The sequence below is a fragment of the Chionomys nivalis genome, chromosome 14 (genome assembly GCF_950005125.1).
Source record: "Chionomys nivalis chromosome 14, mChiNiv1.1, whole genome shotgun sequence".
In the NCBI taxonomy this organism is placed as follows: Eukaryota; Metazoa; Chordata; class Mammalia; order Rodentia; family Cricetidae; genus Chionomys; species Chionomys nivalis.
Genome location: NC_080099.1, coordinates 68,657,837 through 68,680,195, shown reverse-complemented (window position 1 = coordinate 68,680,195; position 22,359 = coordinate 68,657,837). Strand labels below are relative to the sequence as shown.

The 22,359-nt window shown below is 47.6% G+C and overlaps 1 protein-coding gene across 1 annotated transcript in view; it reads left to right on the top strand.

The window, feature by feature from the left end:
* Positions 1-22,359, top strand: part of Lama3 (laminin subunit alpha 3) — a 214,227-nt gene that overhangs the window by 100,406 nt on the left and 91,462 nt on the right. Inside the window, exons 24-32 of the mRNA XM_057789086.1 lie at positions 2,282-2,442; positions 5,700-5,808; positions 7,482-7,579; positions 10,089-10,224; positions 14,191-14,317; positions 14,658-14,797; positions 17,020-17,135; positions 18,076-18,287; positions 19,016-19,220. Coding sequence (XP_057645069.1) covers positions 2,282-2,442; positions 5,700-5,808; positions 7,482-7,579; positions 10,089-10,224; positions 14,191-14,317; positions 14,658-14,797; positions 17,020-17,135; positions 18,076-18,287; positions 19,016-19,220 — 1,304 coding nt within the window. The remainder of the gene's footprint in view (positions 1-2,281; positions 2,443-5,699; positions 5,809-7,481; positions 7,580-10,088; positions 10,225-14,190; positions 14,318-14,657; positions 14,798-17,019; positions 17,136-18,075; positions 18,288-19,015; positions 19,221-22,359) is intronic.

Sequence of the window (22,359 nt, the reverse complement as noted above, 5' to 3'; positions counted from 1 at the left end):
AGGACCTACTTGAATGAGCTATTTTAATGTTCAAAGAACCAAGCAATCACATCCTGAGTTGGGATGTAAAACTACTTGCCAGTCACTTAGAGCAACCTCCAGCTTTCTGACTGTCAGACAAGGTGGAATTAGGCTCACATTTTTGGTCCCCCACAATACATTTTGGGATAGAGACAAAAGTTTTAAGGTGTTCTGACTCTCCTTCCTACATGCAATTGTATCACCCGCCTCTTGTCCCCTGTTCCTTGGCCACCCTGGTCTACCTTCAGACTCTTGGACCTGCATTCATGTGGCCTAAAAGTACTCCATGTTGTCAGGTCCCCACAGGCTGTCCCTCTTCCTGATGCTCTCCCCTTCTTTCCAGGTAAGTTTCTACTCCTTATCCACCATGCTCAGCTCTGTCATCGCTTCTCCAGGGGAGCCTTCTCCTCCACACCTCTCTGACTAACTCAGTCCCCCATCTTACGTGTTTCTGTGCTACTTTCTGAGAGAATTAGCCACACTTGAAACTTACAGAGTACCTGTCTACTTATCTAATTATCTGATCAAAGCCTGAGAGCAGAACTCACCTGTCTTATAATCTATTGGATGCTCACTAGCTGGTCACGGCAGGCCTTCAGTAACACTTGCTGACATCAGAGGCGGTAGTCTATCCTTCTTGGCTTGGCACAGGTGGAAGGTGTGATAACCCACCCTCCATGTCTTTACCCTCCACCTGGAACCAGGAAAGGGAAGCTCTGTGCTGCAGAGTCCGACCCTGGGCCCTTTCAAGTCCCCTTCAGACAAATAGCCCGACAGCGACATCCCCTTTCCATTTCACCCAAGTCCGTCTGCGTTACCATCAGATGCAAACAGATACCAGTCCTTGGGACTCACAGTGGGATGGCAGTAGGAGCTTAGAGGCGTGCTATGATGGAAGGGACATCTTGTCACTGGCCCACGCGTGCTGTGCTGTGAGCTGAGACAGAGAGCTTTCATTTGGAGATGCCTGAGGAGAGAAGCTGGCAGGCCAAGGCTGGACTCTCCTATGTGACAGAGTAAGAACTGGGTGACCAGTGCACATTTGCCCTTTGGTCAATAAAGGTGTAAAAATAAATGGCACACCAGGAAACGTGGTTGAGCAAAAGGAACAAATCCCGACAAAGACAACCCAATTATAACGCTTAGTCTCGGTGGCCGTAGAAACAACCTGCCTCCGCCACCTGTCGCCAGTGCCTTTCCACCGCCAGCTGTGCGGCTTGTGTGCCCCTTAAAAGCACCCACGAGGCACAGCTTGCTCTCCTTCTCTTGCCTCTTCCTTTCTTTCCTGTTTCTCTTCTTCCTCCTGTCTGTCTGCCTCTCTTAAGTCCCCACTCTGACATGGTCTTTTGTCCCTCCGCCCCCTAAACCTCTTGTGCTAACTCTGTTGTGCGTGGTCTATTTCCCTAGTGGCATACCTTGGCAGGACCCACCAAAGGTGCCCACTATCTTTTTATTTCTCCTTTTAGTAATCACCAATGTTTCTGTAGTGCCTGTTGTATGTCACATAGAGCTTCAACGTTCTCCATCCAGTCATCCAACCTCAACCCTGCTGAGGGGGCACCAACGCCACTGTCCCTGTTTTGTAGGGCACACAGACATAAGTTCTAGGTCGCACAGCTAGTGTCAGCCTGATTTTGGACCACAAGCTTCTGCCTCATGATTGACACAAGAGAAAATCACATTTTCTCCAGCAAGGGCCAGAGAGTAAACATTTTCAGCTTTGTGGGTCATTGCAGCCCGAGAAAACCCTGGTTTCTGACTCATAACCAATTTTCTTAAAAATAAAAAGGGGGAAGCATGTATGCCACCATAGAGAATGGTTTGAAAGAAGAGAAGCCAAGTGTCCTCGTTCCTGCCAACGGGAGGACATGGTTTTTATTTGGCTAATCTGACATTTCTCTCTTGAAGGAGCATTTAAGAGGCAGGTCTCCATTCTCACTGTTGGGAATGTTTGTTTGTTGTTAGAAAACAAGCAGCTGAGCCATCCCTGAGAACAGAAGTCCTTAAACACAGAATCGCCAGAGTCAGAAAATAGAAATGCATGATACTCTTGGAAGTTCCAGACAAGTGATTATGCAATGTTTCTCCGAGCTCAGAATTTTAACAGGGTGTCTGTTTCCCCCCACATCCTCTCTGGAGGATCACGAGTTTACTATGTAGACATGAGCAGACTCTGAGCATCCTCTCTGCTTTTGCCATTGTAAAAACATATCCAGTGCAGCGCACATCGGGATGACTGTCGACTTGACCTCTCTGGCAGGTGGAACTGCACCTGCGCTTGCGGGTCCCACAGATTGGCCACTATGTAATCATGCTGGAGTATGTCACGGAGGTGGACCAGCTTTTTGTGGTGGATGTCAGCCTGAAGAGCCCAGGATCTGCCTTGGCAGGCCAGGTGAACATCTACAGCTGCCAGTACAGGTAATAAGGCCCAGGCCTGGAATTCCTCCAGCAGGGAAGTCTGCTGGGACTTCGGTGATAGCCAATTGGAATTGCTTCCTTTTGAGGCAACCTTTGAAAACTAGGAGGAAACTAGTTCTAGGGAATAACATTATCCCCAGCATGGATTGGGACATCTCCGTGGGCAGCTCTGTGAAATAATGGGAAAGGTGCCCATCTCCCTTCACAGCCCACCTTCAGAATCTGCCATCATTAGTGGTTGATGACTGCCAAGTGCAAGAGGAATGACGAAGGACTCTCAAGTTTACCCTAATGAAATGTTTGCCCAAGAGTGTTAATGGACAAGGGCTTGCTAGAAGTGATTTTCTTCGCATAACGTTTCATGAACATTCTTTAATTAAAGCACAGAGGGCATTTGCCGATGAGGCTAAAAGTGTGATTAATGACTCCCGAGGTTGTAGTCCCTTGACACACCCGTGGAGAGCTACAGTGAGCTCACCGGAAGTTCTAGTCCCTTGACACACTCGTGGAGAGCTGCAGTGAGCTTACCGGAAGTTCTAGTCCCTTGACACACTCATGGAGAGCTGCAGTGAACTCACCCAAAGTTCTAGTCCCTTGACACACTCATGGAGAGCTGCAGTGAACTCACCCAAAGTTCTAGTCCCTTGACACACTCATGGAGAGCTTCAGTGAGCTCACCCAAAGTTCTAGTCCTTTGACACACTCGTGGAGAGCTGCAGTGAGCTCCCTGGAAGTTCTAATCCCTGGACACACTAGCAGCAGTGAGCTCACCAGTTCTTGGTCAGGGCCTTCAATGTTTTGTTGGCCTTTGTTCAAGTTTTATGGCAAGCCTGAGATAACTTGAAGTAGCTGCCCATCTTCCAGGATGTGAGATGAAAAGAGCAGCCTAACATAGGCATTTTTGTGAGGCCTGAGCAAACGTCTGTTGAACTAATGCTATGCTCCTAGTGATCCTAAAGAAATCCTGAGGGCTCTGTTTATGGGTCGAAGATGCCATAAATGAAGAATCATACTTGGATATGTGTGTGGATCGAGGCTCAGACCCAGCCCCATCTGCACGGGAGACAAGTGCTTCCCCACCAAACCCATCTCCTCAGTTCTGTAGGTGAGCTGTAAGGGCGTGAGATGGGCCTGAGGCAGTTTCTCAGAACTGCCTCTCACTATCTGAATATGTGAGTTTCACACACAGTTGGCATCGGTACCACTGTAATGTGTACTCCCCGATGGGTAGGACCTCACATGCCTGAGTCCTGGGTGTACTGGCCACAAGGCTTCTTCAGCTTCTCTATCTGAGCCCAGCTTCCAGTTCAGCTTTTAGACTCCTCCCATCTTTCAGAGCACAGGCTTGATTCCTTTCACAGAATCTAAAAGATGGAGGACTATCCATAGTTACTTTAGCGACTCTCCAGTTAACCTCCGAACTCCAAGATCATCTATGCCCAAGTTGGTGGACTGTATGTTTTGCAACCTAGGGAGGACTTGAATCCATGATCCTCCTGCCTCAGTGTCCTGGGTGCTGGGATAGTCATGTGCCATCATACCTGGCCTGACAGGCAGGTTTGCAATGCCAAAGAAAGAAAGGGTCCTTGCAGGATTCCATTCAGATTTCCTGATGAGTGCTGAGGAAGGTTGTATGACACCGTACATGTTTCAGCACATAACAGCATCTAAGTGTGCTTAGCAAACCCGTTCTTAGAATAGCACAGCGTCATAGTAGACTAGAGATTGCCCGCTTCATACTTAACCACTCCCAGGAAAGTCGCATTGGACATTTTTACTGGGCCAAAATATTTCCTTTTTTAAAAAAATGTTTCAGAGGTCACAGGGGTCAAGTAAAGTCTAACTGCCTGCAAGGGTGCGAGTTTTAATTGACAGGCCTGTTCAGCGTTGCAGTCTCCTGCTGAGGTTTGAACTTTCCCCTGCATATCTCAAGTGATTTCTAACCACTCTGTTAGACAGAACATCTCAGCAGAAAAGCGATGGGAGCCTCACTTTCCAGAGAGATGCAGCGGTAAATCACGTGTTCTCCCCGCAGTGCGGCGACCCGTAATGATAAACCATGGCCATCTATTTCTTAGTGAGACTTTTAAAGGTGATGATAAAACTAAATGCAAGTCAATCAATGTATTTAGCTCCCATGATGGCGCTTGAGTCCGAAAGAGCCGCTTCAGTTGCACTTCCGCACCGGCTGTAGGTTTCTGTACATGTGCCCAACTTCTGCTAGAGTCTTTGCATGTTTTATCTTCTTTTAGTCATTTCTGAAACATCCTTGACCAAATTATTTCAGGTGTTTCTTAGGGGTGGCCGTATTGTTTTATCCTATTCTTAGCTCCATATTTGTGTCCAAAGGGAAATGGCCTTAAATATGTTTCCTAGTGGTCTCTTCAGAGTCAGATTTCATGTTGTAAAATCGTAACTTTTAAAAAATGGTCTCAAATTGTCTCTCACCCATATGGAGAGGAAGGGTGGAGACCAGCGGAAGACATGCAAAGGGACCAGGGAAGAGAACTGGCAGCCCTGAAAACCATCTGACTTGCCCTTCCCTGTGTTGGTAGAGCTAGCCATGCTTACTGCTGGGTAACTTGAGTTATGAGTAGTCCAAACAATATTGGCAAATTTCCCAAAGCTTGACCATCCCTGCCCAGGATCCCTTCTCCTGATGACTAGCCACGCCTTCTGTCACCCAGGAGGAAATGGGGAGCAGAGGCCGCAGGCCTGGGAGGTACAGCATTGCCTGAAGTAGAAAGTCTCTTGTCCGCAGAGATGGTGGTCAGAATCTAAGTCTCTTTGTGCTGCTAGCGCAGAATAGCATAGACCTGGGACTTTATAAATAGAAGAGGTTTGCGTCTCACTGTTGGGAAGCTGGGAGTCAGCATCTGCCCGGAGGCTCTTGTGCTGAGTCATTCTGCTGCGGTAGGAGCTGGAAGGGCCAGAGTGTATGAGGGCATGAGGGTCTGTTTACATAACGGCTTGTCCCTGTGACAGCTCAGCCCACTCACGCAGTAACAGCAATCCACCCACAGAGCTGAGGCTCCGTTCCCTGGCCACCTTTGAAAGGTCACAGTGGCAATTGCATTTCAAAATGAATTTTGGGTGATTCAAACCATAGTAGACTGCATCCCTCTTCAACTCGTCATGCGGGAAAATTGCCCCTGGTTCACTTAGTTACAAGCAGAGAAAGTCGAAGATCATGAGGTGCACAGCAAGGGAGCCAGTTGCCGGGTGCCAGGCTAAGACAGATCTGTTCCCTTTTGCAGCACTCTTTGCAGGAGCGTGGTGATTGACAGCCGGAGTCGAACGGCTGTGTACGAGCTCTTGGCAGATGCAGACATTCAGCTCAAGGTGCACACGGCCAAGTTCCTTCTGGTACGCCTTCATCTAGCCCACAGACTCTACAGGTCTTCTGCTCTCGTCTGTATTTCTTAACAGCTTATTAAAATGTGGGCTGCAATTTCATCTTATCTGTAAATTCAACATTTGACAGTTAACTGTTCTTCTCCTCTTGAGTCTTCCTCACGTCACCTCAGAAAGTCAGTCATCAAATTTGAATGCTTCCCACACACACAAAATAAATCACATTTCATTAATTTTTATCATTAATATAAGTGAAATACCTTTAATCATTACATTTCTACTTTATTATTATTATGTCCTGGTACAGAAATGACACGGGTTGTCATTTAATTTCTGTTCCATTTTACCATTCTGTGTAGTTTCTTGGGACGGTCCGTCCGCTATTTAAATTTTATAACTGCTTATATAGTAGTACCCTATATTTCAGCTAGGTGGATATATACCGTAAAATTTGAATGCCAACTGGGACAGACTAAATGGCATTCATATCCACCCCTGTGATGGGGAGAGCTGTGACCAATAGTGGCATCTCCCTGAAAAAGGAATTGTAAGATTTACAGGAACTATCTCAGAGAATTTGAGATTACCTGAGTGTGAAACAGCTTCCTGTTACGCTGGCGGCAAGCATGCATCATACCCAGGAAATGCCAGGGGGATGTGCTTTAAATATTTGTGCCTAGCCTAGCAGGAGTAAGTAAAAACTTGGAATTTAAGGGCTAGTTTGGAATCAGACTTTAAAAATTATTATTATGAAATGGTGGTTTTCCTTCTGTGAATCCAGTCGCCGCCTCTTCGGAAATTGTCCCAGGACTGCCTCAGTCTTTTAAGTATGGATTTGTCCTCTGAAAAGTGGCCTGAGGTCACTGAAGATCAGGGTGACTAGCACGATGTTCCATGAAGGAGGGGGCATTGCCCTCTGGACACCCCAGTGTTGGAGTTACTCCATACATTTTTGTTGTTGTTACGACTGAACTACTTTGCCAACTACTTTGAGTTAATAATACAATAAGAGATATTGTAATAATAAGAGATACTTTAATGACTGAATTTCTTATGTGACCCAGAAATTGACAGTAGAGACAAATCCTTCAAAGTTCAATTTGGGGCTGCAATCTTAGACATCCTTTATTAAGAGAGTTCTTCCTCAGATGTGGCCATGTCTTCGAACAGCAGGCTCTTTGGCCGTTCACTGCCTCTCTCCCTCCGGAAGCATTTCAGGTGTCAGCACTGGTCCTAAGTCAGAGAGAAAAAAGAGGCACCAAAGGCCCTGGACAGAGCTGGTCTTGAACCTTCCCATGATTTTGTTCTTTGACTTGTTTGTGAAATTATTCCAACAACAATGTAGTCAGTGATCCTGTCAAATAAGAAACAGGATTTTTCTTGCTGCCTGCAGGGAGCTGCATGCTTGCCATCCTGCCGTTGCCTGCGGGGAAGCTGCATGCTTGCCATCCTGCCGTTGCCTGCGGGGAAGCTGCATGCTTGCCATCCTGCCGTTGCCTGCGGGGAGGCTGCATGCTTGCCATCCTGCCGTTGGCTGCGGGGAGGCTGCATGCATGCCATTCTGTAGTTTCGCCACTTAAAAATAATAAACATATTCTGGATGTGTTCTTTATTAATAACCACTTTTAAGAGAATGCAGCTCTTTGCCAGTAACTTTTGTGTGTTTTTACTCACTTACTCGGCAGTATCACGTCTGTGTTATACCCACTGAAGAATTCTCAACTGAATATTTGAGACCTCAAGTCCTCTGTATTGCCAGCTATGGACCGCTTGCTAATCCAAGGTAATGTGTTTCCTGTTGGGTCCATAGGGGTCGCACAAAGATGGGGACAGACCACCAAAGTCTAATAGACTGGAAGCAAACTTTATTCAAGAAAAAAATAAAAAATTATCTCCATGGGGCACAAAAAGCTTATCAGCTATCTGGGACCACTGCCAGAGATGGATTTTGTAAGGCTGTGGCCAAGGCCAGTTTCTGAACCCACCTTTTTATAGTAGGGGTACCAAGCATTCGGTCTGAACAAAGGAATTTTTATAATCTCGAGGTAAAACTCAGGTACAGATTGCCTTACTTTACAGTCTTCATTAACAGAATTTTTCAGTTAAACTAGTGTTTGTACTTAATCTACCGTCTTCCCTGGCATTTCCAGGTGGTGTTTACTGAAGCTCTGTGCTCTTCCCTTTGATGCAGCCAGTTTCATGTAGCAGGGACAATGCGTAACCCAGAGTCACGTATATCCACCTCCTAAAGGTTAACTCAGCTCATATCTGTCATTAATCACGGATGGCTGGGATACTATCTTAGACTATCTCTTAGTTTGCAGAGAGATGCTTTGCCCTTGTGAGTAGAGCTCTGGGTTGTAAAGCAGAGTAACCCACTGTTAATAGTTAATCCTTAAGCTGCTGAGAAGAGTCTGCTCTCATTCTCCTAGGCTTACAACTTTGTATTTCTTTATTTTTACATTTTTATATTTTTTCTTGGAGCCTTCATTTCCCTCCTTTCTTGCTTGCCAATACTCTGAACACTAGTGTCCTGTATGTAAGTATGAAACTATGCAAGTTGGCGATTCCTTCCATGAAATGCTCAGGACCTTAACTATTCTGAATTTAGAGCGTTTGCAAATACATAATAAGATGTCTTAGATAAGACCCAAGTCTAAGCACGGAATGAATTACTCACCACACGCAGCCTCACACACCACCTGCAGCTGAATGCAGACAGTGTACCTGGTGTGCTTCTGTTTGGACTGTGATCTGTCCCGTGAAGTCACCAGTAGAATTTTCCACTTGGAGCATGATGTTGGTGCTCAAGAAGTTTCAGATTTTAGAACACTTGGAGTTGGGATTTGGGGTGCTCAGCATCTGCCTAACTGCAATATAAGGCTCATGCTTAGTATAGGATGTTAGAAAGAGAAGAGCCATGGGACTGGAGGATTGATGTAGCAGTTAAAAGAACTTGTCATGCAATCACAATGACTGGAGTTTTGATTACAGCATCCATGTAACAAGCTGAACTAGGCATCCTGCACACACCTCAAGCCCACTGGACATCCCGCACACACCTCAGGCCCTGCTGGGCATCCTGCACACACCTCAGGCCCTGCTGATCATCCCGCACACACCTCAAGCCCACTGGTCATCCCGCACACACCTCAGGCCCTGCTGGACATCCTGCACACACCTCAATCCCTGCTGATCATCCCGCACACACAAGCCCCACTGGTCATCCCGCACACACCTCAGGCCCCGCTGGGCATTGCACACAGCTGCAAGCCCCGCTCCAAGGTGAGCGTCGATAGGAGGATCACTAGGACTTGATGGCTTCCAGGCTACCCAACACACAAGACCCAAGCTCAGCGTGAGACCTTGCCTCAAACAGACTAGGTAGAGAAGGCTACCCCATGCCCTCTTCTTGCTTCTGCTCATACATACAAGCGCTCACTCTTTCACATACATGTACACATGCATTCATACACAGGAACACATATTCACACACACGAATTTTTTTTTTTTTAATTTAAGAAAAAGAAATGATCCAGCTAAGTAGGTTTTCCCAGTTGTCAGTCCCATCGCAAACATCATGGCGCAGGCAGAGCAGCTGCCGGGAGAAACACTTAGGAACAGTTAGGCCTGCTCCTCAAGTGCAGGTCTGCCAAGTTCTGCTTTGAGCCTCATTTTGTTCCAATCCTTTAATCTTGGTGTCTAGGCTCTTCTTTTAAAAAAAAAAAAACAAAAAAAAAACACAGAAATAATGGTCCATCTCAGAGCTGTGCTATCAGAACTAGCTAATTAGAGCTTGTTGTGGGTTTTAGGCTGTTGTTTTGCTGTAGATCCAAGAATAATTAAAAGGTTCAGCCATGGAAACTCATGTGCACATTAGGACTCTCGAAACCACCAGCATAGTGCCATTTTAGCCATGAGGCAAATAGCGCACAGCTGTCTCTCAGAGTGGTGTTCCTGCAGAGAGAGGAATGATGTCTTTACAGTGATCTCATTTTATTAACTAAAGTTTGCTCAGGAGAAGCAATTGCCAATAAATTTCTGGTTTGCATGACTTTAAAATGCAGATCTTTTTGTGTTAACTTCCTGGTGAACAGATGCCCATGCTATGGCCAGCGGCCACACACCTGTGCTGCCATGCGAGGGGCTCTAGACCTCCACCTTCCATGGGTTTTTCTGGTTCCCCTGGCATGCAGCAGTTGGCCTCCGGGTCTCTTGGCCAATCATCGTCATGCGATGTGTTTTGTTTGTTTGTTATAACACAACCACATTTAGAGTGTTCTGTTCCTTAGTGCCACCTGTGTGCCCCTGGCCCATGAAACGCCTCCAACAGCCGTAATTTTGGATGCTCCAAGTGGTGGCCCTCTCCCTCTCCTGCCTCAGGAGTCTGCCCCTCCTGCAGATGGCGTCACCCTGAAGGCACCACAGGTAGGAACACCCTCCAGTGTTGTTTCTAGACCGGTGGTTGTCAGAGTGCCACACCCCTGACCCCCACCTCCACCAGGCAGCATCCACCTCACCCTGGGGCTTGTTTGGGGTGCCCCCACCCCCTTCATCCCAGGCTCTGGAGTGGGGCCAGTCATCTGTCTTTACCCATCCTAGCCCCTTAAAACCTATGAACGTCCTCTCTCAGCTGTGGTTCACTGAGCAGCGCGGCAGTGCAGCCTGGGTAGCCCCGACTCAGGGCTATTCCTGCCCTCCGCATCTGTCCCCGCAAACACTCAGTAACTTAGCACGTTACAGAGCCTATTGCTTTCATAGGCGGTGGCTGTTTGACATGGTGGAGTGCAGAATTTTGACAAGAGCTGGTGCAGCCAGTAAATGGTTAGGCATCCCTTAACCGTTTAGGTGGGGAATTCTCAATAGACATTCACCAATTATCGTCTAGTCCTGGGGGGTTAAATTTAGTAAGGCCATAAAGTGCTTTTTACCATAAGCCATTAAAAAAAAAATCACAGGATCGCTTAAAAAAATCACAGCGTTCTGAATTATTGCATGAACTCAAGAGGGCTCTTCTCGGCCCCTAGCGGCGGCGGCAGAGAGAATGGAGGAAGTTGTCTAAATGAAACTGGTGCAGTAAAGGAGCCAAAACAGCTGCCCTGCGGGTGAAAAGAGAAAGTTCCAAACTACTGAGGCTCTCTCGGGACAGTAGAGAGAGGGGGGAGAGGGAGTCTGGTTTCCCAGGGTTTTAAGGGGATACATGGCAGGAGGGGAGACGGTAAACTGGGGTGAAGACTTTGAAGTGTATACCAGGTGCTTGTGAGTAGGGATTGAAGGAGCCTAGAGGCTAGCATAGACCTTCATCTGCTCATAGGTGCAGGTTAATGGAGAGCCTAAAGCTCCTTTCGCCAGACATAAGGAGACTGACTCCTTTTAGAGGCAGGGACTATTTTCTCAAGTCCCTGAGGGAATGCTGTCTTTTATCTAGCCACCAGACTTGGTAAAGGAAACTAGGAAGTTGTGGGGACCAGACATTCTCATAGAAGATCTTGTAGCTGGGTGGGGGTGGGGTGTGGGGTGTGGTGGGGGGTGTGTGGTAAGCTGAAATGAAGCCCTGGTTTTGCCCTCACTCGAAGATAGATAGAGGCCTCTAAGACAACTCCCAAGGTAAAAAAAAAGGCACTGCTGGCCAGACTGATGACCAGAGAGTCCCATCCCTGGGATGTTGGTGGAAGGAGAGAACAGATTCCTGAAAGTCGCCCTCTGGCCACCGAATGTTTGCTATGGTACTTAGGGTCCCACTCCAGTGTGCAAATACGTGTAATAAAAATAGTTTGAAAGATGTTAGACTTCCCAGCTGTGGCAGTGGTGTTTTTGCCATAGTTTTTGAATTAAAAGAGCACAGCAGGGCATATTCTCTTAGGCCAACAGGGTAAAACTCTGGGCTCAGTTGTGCTTGGTGGTGGGTGGGGAGTGGCAGAGGGTGTACCCAGAATGAGGTGTCCTTCCCCACCAGCTAGAGCTTGTGTGGTTTCAGCTTTCCACCCACACCAAGGTGTCCTCACCAGCTTGTCCACGTGTATAAAGAGGTAATCGCTATGAATAGTAAGGATATTACAGGTTCTCAGAAAAGGAGCTGAGGTAAGTTACCTGCAGAGGGGTTTTTCAGTTACAACATCACAGCTTGAGGTAGAAGGCAAGCCTTCAGGCTGTGGGATGAGTTTCCTCAAGAGCGGTAGCCATCAGGGATAACACACAGGGAGTGCTGACTGAAGAGAAAGGGAGGGACAGGGCCTTCAGTTCACGAAAGGCTGGAAGAGTTACACCGTACCACAGGCAGCAAGGTAGGGTCTTGAAGGAAAAAGTTTTCAATTTCAAAGAGCAAAGGGTAAGTGCTCTCCTGGAATAGTTCTGGGATGTGCGTAAGTTCTGCACTGTTAGGAATATTTTCTAATAGAGCCTCTCCACCAGCACAAAGAATTCCAATCAGACCAGATTAAACCAAATTAAATTCCTGTGTTTAATAGACAGCAGTCCTGGGTGGCCGGGAGCATGGCAGGGATTCTTTGGATATAGGGGTGTGACAAGGAGTTGAGGTGATAATTATGACCAACATTTTAAATGTAATATTGAGTTGGAAGTGTCACCCCAGCCTGCCAAGCGCTGACCCCTTCCCAGGGAGGATCAGGACCACTCCCACAGGGTATTTAGGGTCGTACCAGAAAAAGAAAGTCATGGTTTTAGGTTTGCGTGTGTGCTTCCTCTGTCTTTCCCCTGCCATGCTCCCGGCCACCCGGGACCACCATCTGTTAATCACGGGCATTTAATTTGGTTTAATCTGGTCTGATTGGAATTCCTCCTGCCTGCCGAGAGGCTCTGGCTTGTTTTAACATGCACCACGTGACCTGGCCTGCATAGTGGACCTCAGGCAGGCCCTGAGGAGAGTCTAACTCAAGGCAGCAGTGATTAGCCTCCCAGGAGGACCCCAGGAGGTCTGAGACACAGAGAGAAAGCCGGGCATGGCTTGATTTGGGGAAGGGAGAGCATCATGTTGATTTGTCATGTAATCAAAAGTTCCCTCAAAAAATGGGAGCCTACTGCTTCTTACACAAACTCATGTATTGAGTCCCACGGCTGGCAGCGTGTTTGTCTAGTCCTTCGGCAAACATACTGTACATTTCTGTTGGGCATGTACCCAGGCATGTAACTGCTGTGTCATGTGTTTGACTTTGATAAATACTACTGAAATTACCCGGCGCGAACGAAGATGGATCACAAAACCCACTGTAGGAGGTTATTAAGAGAGAGAAGGACACTTGCAGAGGCCGAGGAAGTTGGAGGAGGTGGGGAGGGGGAGGAGGAGGGGAGGGGAGAGAGAAAGGAGAGAGAGAGAGAGAGAGGGAGAGAGAGGAGGGAGGGAGGGGGGAGGGGAGTGGGAGGGGAGGGAAAGAGAAAGGAGAGAGAGGGAGAGGGAGAGAGAGGAGAGAGGGGGGAGAGAGAGAGAGGAGGAGAGAGAGGGAGGGGGGGGGGAGAGGAGAGAGAAAGCGCGCATGGAACGGGAGTATCCTGCTTTTAAAGGCTGCCTAGCGCATGTGCACAGGGGCTCACGCATGCACACAAGGGCTTACACTGTGTCATGTGTAGGTGACCATGCTGCACATAGGTCACGTAGGGCTTGAGGTGGCTATGGAAGTTGCCTGAGCGCTTGTAGGTACATGCGCGGCCCTGGAACCCAGAAGTGCCAGCCAGAGTGCTGGGTGATGGAAATCATAACAACCGCCAGTCTTCTGGCGTGATTAACCAAGCCTCCTTCTCTAATCACCCCCAAATGTCCGGTTGTGCCTCAGTTTCTCTATTCTGTAGGTGAGAGACATTTGGTTTGCATCTAATTCTCACTGTATGTGATTGCAAACAAAGCTCCTATCAACACTTGTCTGAAGGTGTCTGTAGGAATCCGGCAGCTGTCCTTCTCAACACCGAGCTTGCTTCAGCTGCTTAGCCTGTTTGTAGAGCTGCTGTAGCAGGATGCCGAGGCTGGGGATCTTACAGAGAGAAGGGTTTTACTTAGGTCATGGTTCTAGAGGCCGGCAAGTACACGACCAGGTACCTGGCGAAGATCCCTGGCATATCATAACACGGCTGAAGGTGCCACATGGTTGAACTTGTGTTTCAGTAGCAATTGTTCAAGAGAAAAAGGGTGCTTTTCTAACAGTTCCCTCTGACCCCACCCTGTGGGGAAAGGACTCACTTCTGTACATGTCTTCAATCTGTTTACCAGGCTCTGGCCCCATAATCTAACTGTGTCTCTTAAGCTCTGCCCCTCAATACTGCATTGAAGAATTAAGTCTCGCCATGAGTTTTTGTAGGAACTATAGCAACATCTCATGTCCTAATCATTCAAAGTTCTTCAGTTTGAGAGTGTTTCCCCCCCCCCCCCTTTTTTTGTCCTCTTAGAATCAAATAACCCTGAGAGGACTGATACCACACCCGGGCCAACATGTCTTTGTCATCCATTTTTATCAAACAGAACACCCAACATTCCCCACAGAGGTCTTTGTGGATGGAGGAAGACCACGGTCAGGTGAGCAGCCTTGATTAGGCTCCATGATTTGTTCCCAATGTCATGAGCAGGCTCCATTGCATACTCCCGATGTCACGAACGGGCTCCATGACATGTGCCTGATGTCACGAGCGGGCTTCATGACATGAGCCTGATGTCACAAGCGGTCTCCATGACATGTGCCTGATGTCACGAGCGGGCTTCATGACATGAGCCTGATGTCACGAGCGGGCTCCATTGCATACTCCCGATGTCACGAGCGGTCTCCATGACATGTTCCCGATGTCACGAGCGGGCTCCGTGACATGTTCCCGATGTTGTCCTTGCAGCCCTGTGACAGCATGTCTCGCTCCCTCTCCAGGTTCCTTCCTTGCCTCCTTTTGCCCTCATTTACTCGGCTGCCGGAACCAAGTGATCTCCAATGGCCAGGTGGAGTTTGACATCTCAGAAGCAGAGGTAGCTGTGACGGTGAAGGTTCCAGAAGGAAAGTCCATAACGCTGGTGTGTTCTGCTTAGCCTTCAGCGTGCTCCCTGGTCAGCCATTGTATGTTAGTACTTTCTCCTAGGAATTAATTCCGTTTAGTGGAAAAGTTGGTTATTTGTAGAAAAGTATGTTTTATAAACCCATAAAAATAAAACCACGTGACAATCACAGTCAGGAGAATAGGAATGACTGAGACTAAGTGACTGGCCTACGCCCAGCCTTCGCTTATTCCTGGCCCCTCTCTGAAACTTTTACCCTCCTGGTTACTGTCACTTTCTCATGGCCCCCTTTAGTGACTTTCCTTACCCTGATCTCCATATGTTGATGTCCCCAGGATCCGCTCTGAGACCCTGTGACATATCTCTGTGAACATCTTCTGTTCCTGCTTTGTGGGAATAGCACCCATGTCTCTGAACTCACTCTTGATTTTGCCTGAAGTCCAGGCCCAATAACTGACCATCAGGGGTCTCCTCTGATTGGACTGGCCTTTCTCCAGGGTCTCTCATCTGTTCCTATTGCTGAACCTGCTGGCTCTTGTCCAGGTCCTCACTCTGTTTACCTGCATCTCTTTGGTCCATCCACTTCATTCTGGTTCACTCACCTCACACTGGAATTAATGGCCTTTCCTGCCCGCTTCTAGTTCATCTTTCATCCATGCCTCCTCTGTCCCATGTTCTCCCTTTGCTGTACTAATTATTGTTCTAATTGGTCTTCACAAAAAAAAAAAACCCAGAACCAGATATTGGCATAAATGCTGAAAGATCAGAGAGAGAAAGGAACAAGTCACAGCCAACTCTTACCTTGTTAACGCCTCAGCTGAAAAAGGGTATCCAGTCTCTACAATTCCTCAGACTGAATGCTGTCTCTATGAAACTCAGACTGAATCCTCCACCTTGTATTCCTCTCTCTGCCCAGCTATATCACTTCCTGTCTCCACTCCCAAGTACTGGGACTAAAGGTGTGAGTCACCACTGCTGGGTTTTGTTTCTTTTAGACAGATTCTATCTTGTGTAGACCAGCGTAGCCTTGAACTCACAGAGATCCATCTGCCTCTGTCTTCTGGGTGTTGGGATTAAAGCTGTGTGCCACCACTGCCTGGCTTTATGGCTAGCTAGTGTGGCTACCTCCACACTCTGATCTTCAGGCAAGCTGTATTTGTTCAAGTATAAACACAATATCACCCACCCCTTTCATTCTCTGGCCATAGTCATTATTCAAAAGCTCACAGACTTGCCATTTTTGACAATGCCAGCAGGCTTTCTTGTGCTCTTTTCTAGAATCTTCTACCTACTTTTGTATCTGACAAAATCCTGTTGACCAGTGAGCCTGGCTTAGAGTTAATTGAGCATTTCCTTAAGGATGGCTAGAAAGCTATCTGGGTTCTGCTCTGTGGCCCTCCAGTCTGTGCTGCCTCCTCCTCCTCCTCTTACTCCTCCTCCTTCTTCTTCCTCTCTCTCTCTCTCTCTCTCTCTCTCTCTCTCTCTCTCTCTCTCTCTCTGAGTTAATTTAGCATTTCCTTAAGGATGTCTGGAAAGCTGGGAAGAGTCCACTTGGTTCTGCTCTCAAAATCTGGCTCAGTGATTTACAAATCCCACAAGGCATGCCTCTCTCTCTCTCTCTCTCTCTCTCTCTCTCTCTCTCTCTCTCTCTCTGAGTTAATTTAGCATTTCCTTAAGGATGTCTGGAAAGCTGGGAAGAGTCCACTTGGTTCTGCTCTCAAAGTCTGGCTCAGTGATTTACAAATCCCACAAGGCATGCCTCCTAAACCTCCCAGACAGTGAGTGATACCAGCTAGAAATCAAATGTTCAAATACCTGAGCTACGCAGGACATCTCATTTACACCACAAATACTAAATAAACTTCAGAGGAAGGCCACGATAATAGGTTCCCTGTTGGCTCTGCAGCTTCAGTTTGCTTACCTTTAAAATATAAAACAGTGGTCCCCGGAGAACCAGGAGTCCCACACGTGTCATGTGATGCCCCAGTCACCCCAACATGCTCTGCTAGGAACCTTGAACTAACCATCACTCAGCACTGGGATTCCTTGTTCCTTGGAGCAGATGCTTCCAAGAGTCCTGCTTGTGCCCACTGTTCCCTAGCAACTGCACTGAGTCTTTACCACACCTCGGGTTTGCTGCTGTGCTTGCTTTGTAAATCCTGTCTTGCTGGCATTTGGATAAACAGGAAAAGATGTGGGGTCATTCTCTTCCTCCTTCTCTGGCCTTGGCTTTTCTTTAGGTCCGTGTTCTAGTGGTGCCGGCAGAGAACTATGACTACCAAATACTTCACAGAACATCAGTGGACAAGTCCTTTGAGTTCATCAGCAATTGTGGAGGAGACAGTTTTTATATTGAGTGAGTGTCGTTTTGTGGGAGGGCTCTGGCATGATCGTATTCCAAGCTGGAGGTCTGGAAAGAATCTGGCCTGAAGTAGGCCTCTCCTCACCACCCAGGAGAGCAGTGGGGCTGGCGTCTCAGGAAGGTGATGCCGTTCACTGCGCCCACCACTCTGTGAGAGACCTCGACATGTACCATCTGGGCAAGGTGACCACATTCAACCTTGAACTCAGCAGAGGCCTACCCTCACTTCAGGATTAGGGACCAATTAGGAGAATCTCTTGCACCTTTTTAATTCCTACTGGCTGCTGTATATACTGAAAGATCCCACCCAGGGCATCTTTCCTGGCAATCACCTCTGTGATGGGGACTTCCAGAGCTGTGCCCTTTGTGCCCTGTCTTCTCTCATCCCTAGGTGCTAAGAGCACAACAGCCCCTATACCAGCTGTGCTGTGGAATCCAATGCCCCCTAGAAGCTTCTAGAAGGAGCCAGGAGCTCCAGAGGCCCTGAAGACGGCTTTTCTTGTACAGTGACAGTAAAAGCTAAGGTCCCACATCTCATCTGCTCCATACCACTCATCCTCGGGAATGACCACAGCTAAGGTCCCTTATCTGGGAGATGACCCGCCTGGCCGGACGACTGTGTGGCTCAGTAGCTGACAGTTCTCAGCACGTCATTTAGTCTCCATTATCTTTCCACACCTCAGCTTGTCCTGCGGCTGCTTCACACCGGGTTCCCACTGGCCATTCCTGTGATGCCTTCTCCGGGAGCAGACCTTGGGGACAGGGTGGCTGTCACTGGCTGAAACCACAGTGGGATCATTTTTCACTTCTTGCCAAACTCTAGTGCTCAGCGCCCCCACCCACAAAGATGCTGCCAGGTGGACCCAGTCGGAAAGGGAAGTTGAGGAAAGATGCATATCCTACATTATCACCATGAGTGGTTTTGCTTTCACAGCCCCCAGGCAGCCTCTGGATTCTGTAAGAATGCGGCAAGGTCCCTGGTAGCCTTTTACCATAACGGTGCTCTGCCTTGTGATTGTCACCCTGCTGGGGCTGCTGGCCAGCACTGCAATCCTGAGGGCGGGCAGTGCCCTTGCCGGCCCAACGTCATCGGGAGGCAGTGCACGCGCTGTGCAACAGGCCACTATGGATTTCCACACTGCAAGCGTAAGTGACACTGTATTCCTTATAAACATGCAGGCTAGCTCATGCCCCATGTCTACAAACTGTGGTCTGAGCAGCAAGGCTCGAGGGCTTAAACATAAATGTGAGTGTATACTTATCATATGGATAGCTTGGTCCCTTTCCTCTCAAAAGTTCTTTTCAGGTTGTGTGATCCAATGAAAACTTGGTTCAGAAAAGACATTCATTCAATTAGGAACCCTCGTGTTTTTACTTAAGAGCTACCCTGTGGTTTGATGCCCTGGCTCAGCCCATGCCGTCAGTGGCAGTGAGAGCTACAGGTGTGCAAAGCACCACGGGACACTCTGAACAAACAAGAATGTCACTGCTGCAGACGGTGCTGACCATGGGCCCTGGACCTGCAGGGCTTTGGGAAGCTGCAGAGCTGCTCCAGGATGTCTTGAATGTTCCCTACTTGATGCCTTCTAGAGCTTTCTGTTGAACAGGAGGCCCATGTTGGAATGGGATGCCAGCAGCCTGGTAGGTTTGTGGAGTATGTAGCCTAGAGCCAGTTAGCCCAGCTGCTCCTCACTTGGGGGCCGCACACTGTTATCCCCTGGGAGCCTTGGTATGACTGGCTCAGATCAGCATGGACAATGACACCCACACAGAAGGGGAAGGAAAACATGTCCCCAAACTCCACAGGAACGCCAAGAAATCCCAGTGGTCTGTATGGTCCAACTCCTATGCAGGGTCTCTTTGTCCCTCGACAGCTTGCAACTGTGGCAGACGCCTTTGTGAAGAGGTGACGGGGAAGTGCCTCTGTCCACCCCGCACAGTCAGGCCCCAGTGTGAAGTCTGTGAGGTGAATGCCTTCAACTTCCACCCCCTGGCTGGCTGTGAAGCCTGCAACTGCTCCAGGAAAGGCACTGTCAAGGCGGCCATTTCTGAGTGTGACAGGAACAGCGGGCAGTGCAGGTGAGTCATGGCACACCAGTGTGCCGGATCCTGTCATCTGGGCACAGCCTGGTCATTCCCATTCCTCACTTCCCACCTGTGCACAGTGATGGCATCAGGTTGGAGCCTCCCAGAAAGAATGGACTTTGGTGGGTAAGTTGCTTGGTCCATCCAGATTTAGGGCAGCCAGGCAGAGCCACAGGTGGTAGGCTACCAGTTACCAGCCTTGCCCACTTCCCCACCACATTGTCACAATAGGATTGTGCTATGTGTTTGCCATGGTCCCACTGTATTGATGGTTGGCTTTGATTGTCCATTGGCATAATGTAGAGTTGTCTGGAAAGGGGTCTCCACTTGGTCTAGATAATCCCTTCCCATGCGACCCTCAGCTGTGTCAAATTGACACAATTGACCATCACAGGCCTTCAAAGCAGGGTTTATTGGTTGTGGGGAACCAGGCAGGGTTGGCCATTTTCAGAAACCACTGTGGTCCAGCGCATGATGGCTGAGAAATGGTGACTGTATTAGTTATTTGTTTTTGTTGCTATGTTACAATGCCCTGACAAGAGTAAGTAAAAAGAGAAAGGGGTTAACAGTTTGAGAATCTGGCCCATTATGCTGGGGAAGGCTCTTAAATGATCTAATCCCACACATCTGTGGCCAGGAAGCAGGGTTGATGAATTCCAGCACTCAGCCTGCTCTCTCCTTTTTATCCAGTACTAAGGATTTCAACCAGTATGTTTGTTATAAGGACACCAATCAGGCCGGCTTAATAGCCAGCAAATCCTATGATAGCTCCACCTTAATTATATCTTAATAGCCAGCAAATCCTGTGATAGCTCCATCTTAATTATATCTACGAAGACGGATTTTCAAGTTCACACCTTGGGTGTACACTGCTCAACTCTCCATTATAGCAATGGTTCACTCTCCAAGGAAGAATTCTTCTCCATACCTTCAGCAGTTGCCTGGCGCCTGCCAGCTCCTGTGGGTAGGGAGACATTGTGTGGAAGTTGAGAGAAAAGCGAGTCATGGACCATCCTAAGACTTTGAAACCACAACCATTAGTCCTGCTTGAGTCAACTAGCCAGTCAGCCACCAGGCATGGGCCTCCTAGCGATGTCTAGGCTTAATCACAGGAAGCGAAGAGCGAAGGAGCTGAGAAGTGGCCGGAGAATGGATGTTCAGACAGCTCAGTCGAAAACCTCCCCGCTGGCGAGAAGAACCCCAGGGTTTCCCAGGATTGCTGACACAACCAGGAAAGAGGGATTTGAGAACCCTTAACACCAGTTAAAGCAGCAGGAGATGATAGATGGGTTTGCTGAAGCACAGCATTTTAGGAAAATATCCTGAGGAATTTTAACAACCCACTGCCAGCAATGATAATTTAACTGACTAGAAGTTTCTTAACGTGGGAGCAAGGGATGTCTCACAGCTCTGGCTGGCAAAGGGTCCTCACTGATGGGTGTCATGCTTAGATAAATATGAAGCTGCTCACTTTGACAACATCACGTGATGGAGACATTACAATGTACGATCAAATGGCTTTGTCCTAGCCGAGTCCTTAGAGGTAGCATTAAAAAACAAAACAACTTTAGCGGTTCCCTATGTACTAGAAATTGCACAAATTCCAATGTTTATACAGAAAAACCATTTAAATGCTTAAAATAGTAATTTATTTACAAAAATTTTCTTCATGAATTTTTTTGTATGTATTTGTGTGTATGGTGTTTATATGATGTTTTCTGGCAGGTGTGGGCACATGTGTGTATGTGACCAAAACTCAACCTCAGGTTCCTTCTGTGGTCACCGTCCATATTAGTTTTGGAGATCCCATCTCTTACTGAGCCTGAAGCTTAGCCATGGGGCTAGGCTGGCCACCAGTGTGTCCTGAGGTCCATTTGTCTCCACTCCTGGCTTCTGGGGCTGCTGGGAATCTGAACTCGAGATTTCTTGCTAACTTTACCCACTGAACCATCTCCCCTCTATCGTAAAAGACTTTTGTGTGAAAGCTGCTTCACTGTGCACTGGAGATTTCCGGATGGCAGCAGGGACGATGGTGAGTAACGGCATCCAGAGCATGAGTGAGAGAAAGGTTAGTGACCCCTGGTGTTTGCACTAAGGGAAGACACAGCCTTTCTCAGCAACGCGGGGCTTGCTGAGAGCTGAACCAGTGCGTAAACACAAACCACAGCACTTAAAAATTAAAAATTAACACTTAAAAGATTAGCATTTTCTGTTGTATTTCCTGCCGACACTGTAAAGTTTGTCCTTCCTGCCAAGCCGAGCCATTACAGATGTTACTCTGCTTTAAAATGATTGTAAATGATTGTAAGCATCCATAATTCTTTGCTTTATGTCTAAAAGTCACTTATGAGTGAGTTCATATGATATTTGTCTTTCTGGGTCTGGGTTACCTCACTCAATATGATGTTTTCTGGATCCATCCATTTGCCTGCAAATTTCAAGATGTCATTATTTTTTCTGCTGTGTAGTACTCCATTGTGTAAATGTACCACATTTTCCTTATCCATTCTTTGGTAGAGGGGCATTTAGGTTGTTTCCAGGTTCTGGCTATGACAAACAATGCTGCTATGAAAATAGTTGAGCACATGTCCTTGTGGCATGATTGAGCATCCTTTGGGTATATACCCAAAAGTGGTATTACTGGGTCTTGAGGAAGGTTGTTTCCTAATTTTCTGAGAAATTGCCACGCTGATGTCCAAAGGGGTTGTACCAGCTTGCATTCCCACCAGCAATGCAGGAGTGTTCCCTTTTCCCCACAGCCTCTCCAGCGTAAGTTGTCATCAGTGTTTTTGATCTTGGACATTCTTACAGGTGTAAGATGGAATTTCAGAGTTGTTTTGATTTGCATTTCTCTGATGGCTAAGGATGTTGAACGTTTCCTTAAGTGTCTTTCAGCCATTTTAGATTCCTCTGTTTAGAGTTCTCTATTAGATTATTTGCTTTTTTTTTATGACCAAATTCTTGAGTTCTTTGTATGTTTTGGAGACCAACCCCTATGTCTGATGTGGGGTTGGTGAAGATCTTTTCCCATTCTGTAGGCTGTCGTTTTGTCTTGTTGACTGTGTCCTTTGCTTTACAGAATCTTTTCAGTTTCAGGAGGTCCCATTTATTAATTGTTTCTCTCAGTGTCTGT